Genomic DNA, 10694 nt, shown 5'->3' with positions numbered 1-10694 from the left:
GCATGCAATAATTCCCGTTGTTCTTGTGGATGTCGTCGTCGTGGCTGCTCTAAGGGAGGCATCACGGCACCAGGAAGTCAGGAAAGCAGACCGAGCGACGCGCACTCCTGGCGGTCAAGGGGCGCCGGTGAGTCGACGTCATTAAATGCACGCCTGACTCGGATCAACTTTTCATGGAACTGCAGGAGAACAATTCAGATGGCAGTGGCGGCGGCGGCGGCGAAAACCCAGTGGAGAGTCGTATAAAAGTGAAACAGGCTGGATTAGGGCATGGACGGATCAACCTTGTTTCCTAAAAAGGCCTCCCCGTCGGGCCGCCTCTGCACCCACCAAGCCACCCACCCACCTATCCAGCTGGTCGGTCATCCGATCGGTGCCCGGTCAGCCTGGCAGCCAACAGGCTACTATTAGCTTCGTGGGATTTATTATAGGATGCGAGACGCACCCTGACCCATGGTCTCCTTTACGACGAAGTAAATCGACTAACATTTTATTATAGGGTGTCCGGGAGAATTTTGAAAGGTCTCAAATCGTCCTCCTGCCGGAACGTTCCGGCGTCGACGTATATGTTATTCATAAGTCACATCACCTATTTTTATCCGCGACACGACTTCGTAAGTTGCGCACCCGTCGTGAGCCTGGATTTTATAGTTCAAGCCCAACATCCTGAGTAATGCCCACGGCTGACTTGGAAGCTGCCCTCGGCGAACGCAAGAAAGCGTCCGAAACAGGCTCGGTCTTCCGTGGAGCTAATAAGTGGGATCAGCGGATATTCATGCCCAAATAAGATGGTTCGCCGCGCGATGTCGAAGCCTCGTAGCGCCCAGCAGGTTGTTTATGTGAAATCCGCTCAGCAGCGAAGTAACTTCGCGAGATTGATACAGCTCTCTCCACCCCCCTCTCCTCTCCTGTGCCCCCCCCCCTTAGTAGAGAATAGTGATAACTTGCGCAGCCGGGCTGTCGCTGAGTCTCAAGAGTTGCGTTTAAACGGCTCCCCGATTCCTGCGCATTCGCCTTGTCTCCATCTGGAAGTCCAGATCACCATTTGATGTCCAGAAACGCATAGAATAGAATTGTATCCTTGTCTCAAAGTCTATGGACGGATTTCCCCGAGACGGGAGGGAATGCCTCAATTCAAAATTGACATCCGACATAGAATGAAATAATTACCATCGTGGAATCGGAGAAACTCCGAATTCTCGTGTAGAGCACACCGTCGACTGAGCCAAAATCTCGAAAGTGACAGCAGTTGGGAATAGATGTCGGAGTGCGGACATGGCTAGACAGCTTTCCGAAAATGGAGTCCGCCATCGGGTGGCTGGTGGAGTCCGACCATAAAAGCCTCAGGGCGGAGATCACAGGGCGGGTACCACGACCGGAAGCCATGTTGGATAGTCTAATGTAATGCACTATGGCCCCAGTCGTCGTCGTCGCGGTGGAGGTTGTACTCGTCGTCGTCGTCTTCGTCGTTATGGTAGACGAGGAGCTTGTCGCTCTGGCCGTCGTCGTCGACCGCAGTCCAAGTTTGTTCACCTGGACCAGCTCTCCGATGACGAGACGAAAAAGTCGAAAAGGTTGCTCTGCAGCGGGCAAGTGGTGCTCCCGAGGAGGTCTTTGTATTTCGGATTTGGAGGCAAAAAAAGAGCGGCGAATTCGTGCTCTACGAGCGGTGTCGCTTAATCGCATTACGAATCACACACACACCCCACATACGGGAGACGCTCTCAAAGAGACAAACAAAAACATAGCTCGCAAAACTTTCGTACGGAAGGCTTTCAAGCCTCTGATTTGGAGAAACAACCACTGCGCGGAAAGAACAGCGAGCAGTAAGAGCGAATGTTGTTGGGTTTGTCTCGCAGGATTTAGCACGAAATCCTCAACTTCTTGCACAAACAGAGCTCCCCGGTCGCCCTTTGCGGTGGCCCCCCTGGCTCGCGAGCTTGCTGTCTCTTTTACTCCCGCCGCTGCCTCCCTTCGCGATGTCACGGACGCTCTCCCTGCCCGCTCTCCACTTGTACCCAAATTAAGCTCACCGAACGTGCATTGATGTTCCACTCGTTTTTCGGAAAATCGTCGATCGTATCCTGCCCGTAACTCTTCCCTAAGGTCCCGTTCTTCATCCCCGCGACTTACAATCAAAGACAAAATTTCGGGCATTCGTCATCCGGGAGCGACTGCCACGGAACGTAGGAACGCACGCCTAAAGAAGCAGGAACGGCGGACGTATTCGGGAGCAGGAACGGCAGACGTATCCGGGAGCAGGAACGGCAGACGTATCCGGGAGCAGGAACGGCGAACGTCTCCGGAAGTCTGGGTATCGTGCGCATCGCAGGGAAGATACTCCGGATCATCAGAGACTCGTTCAGCTTCGGGATCATGGGGATGGAGAGATACCTTTTCCAAATCCGACGGCGGGTCGAGCGATCGTAAGCTGATTTTTTGTGAACGGAAACTCGATATGGGCCGCGAAAAAACTCCATGCAGTGATCCGCCATATGATCACTGTACAGTGTCGTCGGTGTCTCAAGCCGAATGGCTTTTGTCTCTGGTTTCCCGATTAGGATCGGAGCACCCTGTGTTCCGAGAAGTTCATGGAAGGAAATTACCCAGCGGTCACGCTCGGAGGGGGGCATTCAGAATCTTCTCCCACCACGTACATACGTCCGGGGACTTTGGATGAGAAGGGGAGACGATAAAGAATAAATTACTCGACCTCATCGTCCCTCTGATCGGCACGCATCGATTTTTTAATTGAATGCTCCCACCAAGCCTTTATACTTTTTTGCAAGGGACACTTGAGACTCACGAGACCATCGGAACGATAATTCGTGGGAAACTTCGATCCGTCGTTTTCCTTCGTCAGAATCGTCTTAGTGCAGAGGGGGAGTAGTGAGCCGCGAACACGAAAACCGTTTACAGGCTTCGTGAATGACAGAAAGAAGGGAGCGACACGAAACGAAATAGTTCGATAGATGAAGGGTGTGTCCCGCCTGCTTGATAATCGACACCCGACACATAGCTCGACCAGCCTCCAATACCCGGGAACTGACTGGTTAGTCGACTGCTTGGTGCACGAATCTGATTGACGTACATCTTCCGCCTCGACAGACTTCCTCCAGCATCGTCGACATTAACAGCCAACCGACCATCCCCCACCCACTTTCCCGCCGGGAGGGTGAAGAATAGGGAACCGAGTCGACCACGACAGTCAACGACCGACCAACCAACAGGAGAACTCCTTGGAGAACACTTGTCGTCCTAACTCTTGCTTCGCTGGAAACGAGCGAAGTGAAAGGGCTGAGCGAGTTAGTCTGATAGAGGCTGGGCAAGCGGGGGGGCAATTAAGTCCGACTGAGCCCGGACCCCGAGAGGTTGAGCACTCCTCTGAGGAAAGTCAATACTTCATTACGGCTGATGAAGCTTGTTTTTCCGCCACGAAAGTCGGCCGATACGCGGCCGTTCGTGGTTTCGTGGGATTCGTTCCATTCGAGATCATCGCGATCGATTCCGAACCCGACGGGAGAGGAGCCCAGAGACGAAATTCTCTCGGAGTCGTCCCGGAGCAGTTCTCACTGGACGATTTTCGCTTCTCGGGAAAAACTCGTTGCATCCCTCGTCCGCGATTCCATTCGGCTGCCGGCAGGCAGCGAAAGGTGGGCGCAAGTCGAACGGAATTCTCTATTTGTCGACTCGACTCAGGAAGAAAATTTTTCCGGGGCTCGACTACCGGTCCATGATCCCGCTGTCAGACGCTCGAATTTCCCGTATCACATCCGGTGACCGCCCGAAGTGGTCAAACGAAAAGAGCAGGGAGGACAGAGATATGGAATTCAGCTCAGCCGAGCGAGACTAGCCGAGTCAGTGGACGAGGAAAAGCGAGGAGCGACGAGGAAGGGAATGTCAATTCACTTGTCAGTTAGGTCGAGCTCCGAGGTTACTGCCGGAGATGGGATCCCGCCGCGCTTGGGCAGTTGTGGCCACTGTTAGTTGACTCGCTCACATATCCGGGACACCTCTCCCAGCGGTTCCTACGGAACCGCCCCAACACCGAATCGACTTTGAGTGCGTTCAGCTGTCGGTTCTATTCGAAGCCCAAATCCCGATTCGATTGAATTCACGTCACAACTCACTATCGACTGCAAACATGGAATCTGCTCGGACACGTATAACCTGGGATACCATTCGGCGTCGGAGGATGAGAGGAGATGAAATTATTCAAAGCAAATCCCAAGCCCGGCGAATAATTTCTGAACTTCGCTTCCCTCAGTCTCGAGTCCGTGAGAAACCCCAGGTCTGAGCCAGGCCCAAGCCGGGCCTGCCGATCGGTAGTCGAATGCGGTGGCGTCGACAAATCTCAGCATGGACCAGTGAGCGAGCGAGCAGTATTTCAGTCGAAGTCAAGACGATTGGATTCGGTCGTGAGTAGGCTCTCTCCATCTCTCTCTATTTTTCTCTTCTGACCCACAAAGCGCGGAAATCATCGAAGCGCGTCATACGCTCAGGCTCACGAGCCTCTTCAACATTTACGAGGCATACGACCCCAGTTTATGGCTTAACCATAGATTGTTGGTCGTGGACAGATTTCGGACTCCAATATCCGAAGCTCGCGCGCCGTGAGGCATAACAAACATTATGACCCAATCGAGTCCCATATGAATGTAGGTGACACCACTTCGGAGTGCCGTCAACGATCGGTTACATGAGCGAGAAGCTCGTCCGCAAGCCCATATGTCCGAATGTCGTTCAGGACCCAGGAGGGTACGAAACGCGAACATCTGGTGATGATCGAGGGTTCAAGATCCTCGATCAGAGTCTCAACGAGAATCCTGCGGCGGAAGCGGTACTTCGGCATTGGCTGAATTTTCCGTCAACTTCTTCTCGGGATGCGGCTCGGCGCCCTGTGTGCGGCGGTCTCGACTAAGAATTCGTGGAAGAATGAAAATACCCAAGGGAGAAGCTGACAGGGTGGAATTCAGTCTCGGAGATCCTTTCCTCGGGGAAAATCCAACCTTGAATTAGCCTTCCGTGGCATATTTGAGCGAATTGAGAGTTAAGAGCGAAGGCCCGAACGACCTTGAGCCCTCGCCTGGCGAACATCTCTCTGTCGTTTGGACGTTCCGCCGTCACAAGCACCTAGCATAACATCGCCGTCGGCTTCCTGCCCGTCCACCCGTTCGCCGGTACATTGGGCAAGTTCAATCGTTCGTCCCTCCAGCCGCCCGTGCGTCTTCCGGCACTCGGGATTTTGGGATAGGCTGCGACATAATTTCTTGCGCTGGAAAGTGTGCGGAGTCTTCGCGAACGCCACGAAGAGATCCACCGGAATCTATCAAGATCCTGGGATTCTCGCAGTGGAACACCGTCGCGAAAGGAAATGTCGGATCGTGCCTGCGTTCACTGTGGCCATCGTGAGGGCTCCTGCTCGGGATCCCCGGTCCCGCCGCCTGGAGACCGGGGCCACCTCTGGGACTGGTTCGATCGGAAGATGGAGGAAATGCACGAGGACCTGGTGCGCGAGCGCGAGAAGATCTTCGGACCCACCTTCGGCGACGTGAGTAGCAGAAACTTCTGGTACATTCTGCACAGCTCCCTGCATTTTGGAATATCCCAGCTGGCCCTCCCAGAATTTTTTTGCGGAGCTCGACTCAAAAAGCGTGGTTCAGCTCCCAGTTGCGATGGGTCGAAACTCACATTTCGAGATCGTTCGCTCGGAAGCAGCTGTGCCTTTCGATCTGAGCGAGAGAGATGGCTTCGAATAATTCCATGACACACCGAATCAGCATAGAACATTTCTGAAAAGATCAAGGCCGTAACGCATCGAGACGAAGCTTGCGAGGAAAGATGATTTGGACGATCGCCTTCATAAATAGTTTGTGATCTAGACAGACAAGCCCATCGGTCGCAGATCGCTGTTCATGAAAAGTTTTTGACGAGACTCGAACGATCGCGGTATTATATTTTTCCGCAAATCACATCGACTGGCTCGGAATCCCGCGGCGCGGCTCGCATCTTCTGTCTGCCCCGAAGTACCTGCGAATAATTGAACTTCGAAGCCGAACGTGTATCGCAGTTTTTTCTCGGGATATTCTTTTTCTCCTCGTTCGGGTCGAGACCAGACTATATGGGATTGATTCCGCTCGGTGGATTTCGGCATTTCCGGCTCGAATTAAACCGCTTGTTGTTTCTCCCGTGGTACTCGACGAGCGTGACATCCCTAATTTGTTCGATTTCCTCCACCGTAGGTTCGCGGTTTCCTAAGTCCGCAGCGACGTCAGAGAATGTTCGACACGATGTTCCCGGACCGACCCGGATACCACATCGGAGCTCCGCAACCTCCACGCTTCGAGAGAGATACGAAAAGCGGTCTCATGAGACTGGAGCTCGAGACCGGAGAGGAAATCACCCCGGAAGAAGTCGAAGTCAAAGTGCATGGACGCGACGTATCTTTCCACGCCAAGCACGAGAAACGGAGCAACGATGGAAGAGACTATTCGTTCAGGTCAGTTCCTCCGGAGCACACTTGAGGGTTCTCACAGCTGATGAGATCGTTGTGATTGTTGTCTTCGCTCCACGCATCCACCTGAGACTTCTGTATTCATGATGCCGCTCGAATAGATCCATAATTATGTTTTCTGCACCTGTTGTGTCAGTCGTGCCTACGGTAGGGGCCGAACAGAAAAGCTCTCAGAAGTTCTTTTCTGCAAAACGCGTTCGTCAATCATGTAGTCGCGCGGCCTGTCGCTGCATGCATGCTTGAGTGACTGACTGGCTAACTAACAGCAGCACAAGGTCATTCGGTGCGGAGTGCGTCACTCAAAGCCTAGGCAGTTCTAGACCTAGGTCACGTTCACGCGGCGCCGACCGCGGCATCCGGCCACAGACTTGCATCGCTGTCGAGAACTCGGGGAAGAATTTAATACGTACGCGAGACGTACTCACAGACACGAACGAATAGTTGCGGAGATTGACGAGTAGCGGACGGATTGGAGCGCCATAAATCAGCGAGAAAAGAATCCGACGTCTTCTTCAGATTACCCGTGACTCGTCATTGTTCGAAACGAAATCGTTCCTTAGATCTTCCTAATGCTGCTTACTATACCATTCACTGCTTTTACGACGGCTGATCCCGTGGCATTCTGTTGAGTTGACGTTCAGTCGTTCGATAAACGGGCGTCCGTATACGTTTTGTCTCACCAACCAAGAGCGCGCGAAACGGTCAACTGGCATCGGCGCGCCGCATTCGCAACTCAGCCATGTGTTCGACCCTCTCGGGAAATCCCTCGATGCGAAGAAGAATCATCTCTTATTTCACGAACAACATCAGTATTCGGAGAGATCGGCAGGTCTCCATCCTAACACTTGAAAGGATAAAACCTATCAAAAAAGTATCGTCTCCTCGACCCCTTGCGAGCGGCGGGCTACAACGAGCTCTGTCCCCTAATAGCTCCCCAAGGTCTACTAGCTTCCGTGAGACTCAATTCATCGATAATAATTACATAATGTGCGCCATCCACTGATGTCCGACGAGTCATGAGTCGGCATGCTGGTGATTGACTTAATACTCATCATTGAGTCGCGACGTCGGCTTCATTGACGAGTTATTGGAGTTCGATATTAATGATACTAACTACGCTCGCCTGCAATAGACGCAGTCTCACGAAGCCCCGAGCATATCGGCAGCTCTTAATTGGCGGCAATGGGTCGATTTCGATTGTAGGAGAAATTCCCGCTGGCGACAGAGAGTAAGTGATGAATTCAGTGTTCAAGGGGAGCTCGCTTCGAGCGCTCGATCGACTGATATAGGGAGCGTCTTCTATAGACACTCATGGAAAGCTCCTTCCCACAAAGAGATTCGAAGGGTCTGTGCTCCGGGGCTAACCCCCGCGTTGACCATAATTTTCGCAATCGAACTTAACAGCGCCGGAGTCACCCCTCGGTGAGCTCGGACCCGGTGGTGACGTGATTGGGAAGCTCCGCCATACATGACGGGCCACGCTCGTCGGCGAATCTGAACACCTCGAATAAGATCAGAGCATTCCCCAATCGAAATTCGTCAACCCAATATCCGACGCAGAAAAATCAATGAGTTGCGTCTGAGGAGCGGGGAGCAATAGCCTGCGCGGAAACGAAACGTTTCCGTCGAAGCGATCGAAACAGTGATCGATCGTGATTTTCTGGCCATGGAGAACTGGGAGCTTGAACGATGTTTTGTCACGCTCCGACGTGTCTCGGCAGAAGTCACCTCGGGTCTGAAGCTACGTCTCGATTCACACAAAAAATTCATATTCTAGCGGTGGAGGAAGGCTGGCTGATTACCTGCGACTCCAGAGGGTCCCCATTGATGACCGCATCTTTGTTTTATTTTTCCAGAGAGATCCACCGTCAGTTCCCCGTGCCCGAGGAGGCGAATATCGAACGTCTAGAGGCGAAGCTAGAAGGTGGAAAAGTGGTGCTGACGGCACCACCATTCGACGTCCGTCGGAAGAGGAAGGACGAACTGGAGATCCCCGTCAAAGTCCTCCGGAGCGAACTCTAATCGCATGATTGTAGACTCTGCAGTCGCATGAGCTATCGGCGCAATCCCGAGTTTGTTTCCATGGTTTGGATGCCGCGTTCCTCGAGAAGCAGTTGCGTTTGGAGGTTCCTACGTGTTGTGCCAGTGTGTGTTTCTGCCAAGAAGCGATTCGGCCCGAACCAGAAGCTCGAATCCAACAGGAGCTTAGATGCGCAGCTCTGGAAAAGCCACAAAACTGCCTCAGGGCACTGTTTGTGTATTGAAGAGGCAGCCACGTAGTAGAGCCGACCCTCTGTGTCTTTATCGATGCCTTTCTTGTTCGACGAAGCACCACAGATCTTCCTTCCAAATATTTATTCACCCTCTCGGGAAGAGATATTCGCTTTTTCGGTCCGGGGCGGGCGGCTCGTCAAAGGAGAATCAGTCCGTGGGTGATTCTTCACGTCTCAGTCCATGCATCCATTCATCTATCTATGGCCTGGTCGTCGCACCACTGCATGTTTCCTTCTGATTGTGCGGCGGTCCCTTTTCCCTCAAACCATGGGTTGTGAGACCCAACTCTCTTCTCCCTACGTTCGTGGAGCAAAACACACCACCACGCATCCCCGGCACAACACTGTGCGCGAAGAGCGCTCGGAGTCGTCATGAGCAGACCAGCCATCATCGTAAACCCTATATTTACATTCAATGGTGTGAATCAATAAAAACAAGCGTTGTGTCCTTATGTCCAGTGTAGGTCCGTGAACGGTAAAAGATTCGGCATTCCTACATCGAACGACCGTGGGCGCCCTCCCATAATTATACATACATATGTATTTCCCACTCGCTCCGAGGATTGATTATTTCCTCGAATCAGACCCCGGGTCCTTTGAGCATAATATCTGCAGAGTCATTCTTCCCCGTACACTCAGGAGTTCATGAGCCGGTGCGATTCCCGGGGATTCCGTCCGGTGCCCCAGCACTACTCCAGAGTCTAGAATTCAAGAGGATCAGGGTCTTCAGGTTTTCTGGTTGGCCTGCCTGGAATTCGACTCCATCGGAATCGCAGGGCGCCGGACAATCGAGTTCGAGATTCCCCAGCATTTCGGGTATAGTTCGTCGAGCGGATCACTCCAAATCGAGCCCGCAGTTTGAATTTTTTGTGAGGGAGTCTTCGCACACTAACGGAGGCCGCGAATGTGGATACGCCTCTGCGTCGCGGAATCAACAAAGGTCAAGGCTGGAGTGTCTTGAGAGCCGAGACAGTGGAAAGGGGATTTCTCCTGAAAGCATCGCGAGCTCGGGCCCAAGACCCTCCGGCCGGGTGTCGACCCCTATCATCGAGGTCGAATCTTCGAGTCTAGCGTTAGATTGACTTTCCGTTCGTTTCCTTCCGATTGCGTCTGCCCTAGCGGATTCGAAAAGCGTTCTACATTCACGAAGTTTCGGGAGGCTTGTAGCGGCGTAAGGGGGTGAGATTGCGCCCGAGGCGGATCTCCAGAATCGCACTTCCCCTCAAGCACTGCGTACCCTGATTCCGATTTACACGCGGAATTTTTTTGGATTTTTACGTTTTTCAGTTTTCCACCACCGAGAATGCAGCCTCTCAGCGAAATCTCGACGAACCTGGGACTGGCCGGAGAAGTGGCATCCGGGGCGCCCTTGACCCCCTCCCCTCCTAGTCACCCTTCCGGAGGCTTGCTGAGGGGACCCCCATTAGCATCTACATGGCCTCGTAGCACGGTACAGCTCGCGAGGAGGGAGGGTCTCGCCTACTTCTCCTCGTCGTCAAGTCCTGTGAGAAGAGTTCCTCTAACCGTCGTGTAGATCCATGCGCACTTCGCTAAATATCGGACTTGTATCGGTCTCAGCTTGAGTCGTGCTTTAAATTATATATCGTTTTTATTATAATATTTCTCCCATCAACATGAGCATTTCATCGATCTCAATCATTCGATTAGCGGCAAGTCATTTTCTCTTTCGATCTCTCGCCTATAGAACTCGATTACTCGTTATAACTTTAAAAATCTCCAGATGCAAATGCGTCTCTGTGTGTTCGTTTTGGGTAATGCGTTGTTCTCCCTGCAATGGTTGCTCACCTCGTGTTTCTTCTCGTACACCAATCTTCCCTGGTGAATTTAGAGAGGAATAAGAGTCCAGGGACCCATATCGGAAAACCATGGACGTGACCTTGAGTGCT

General features: G+C 52.6%; 1 protein-coding gene across 1 annotated transcript; it reads left to right on the top strand.

Moving 5' to 3' along the window:
- The first annotated feature begins 5146 nt into the window (after positions 1-5146).
- LOC100899507 (alpha-crystallin B chain) lies at positions 5147-9051 on the top strand. The gene is made up of 3 exons (XM_003744378.2): positions 5147-5551; positions 6243-6499; positions 8371-9051. Exons 1-3 carry the CDS (start codon positions 5375-5377, stop codon positions 8534-8536), a joined length of 600 nt encoding a protein of 199 aa, XP_003744426.1. The 5' UTR covers positions 5147-5374; the 3' UTR covers positions 8537-9051.
- The last annotated feature ends 1643 nt before the right edge of the window (positions 9052-10694 follow it).

The sequence above is a fragment of the Galendromus occidentalis genome, unplaced genomic scaffold (assembly GCF_000255335.2).
Source record: "Galendromus occidentalis unplaced genomic scaffold, Mocc_1.1 scf7180000077465, whole genome shotgun sequence".
Lineage (NCBI taxonomy): Eukaryota > Metazoa > Arthropoda > Arachnida > Mesostigmata > Phytoseiidae > Galendromus > Galendromus occidentalis.
The sequence above is the reverse complement of the archived record's forward strand: the minus strand, read 5'-3'. Positions and strand labels throughout refer to the sequence as shown.

Excerpts from the sequence above, each read along its gene's own strand:
- LOC100899507 (XM_003744378.2), top strand. The coding sequence starts at position 5,375 with ATGTCGGATCGTGCCTGCGTTCACTGTGGCCATCGTGAGGGCTCCTGC. Across the intron at positions 5,552-6,242 it reads TCGGACCCACCTTCGGCGAC|GTTCGCGGTTTCCTAAGTCC; the intron begins GTGAGTAGCAGA and ends CCTCCACCGTAG. Across the intron at positions 6,500-8,370 it reads GGAAGAGACTATTCGTTCAG|AGAGATCCACCGTCAGTTCC; the intron begins GTCAGTTCCTCC and ends TTATTTTTCCAG.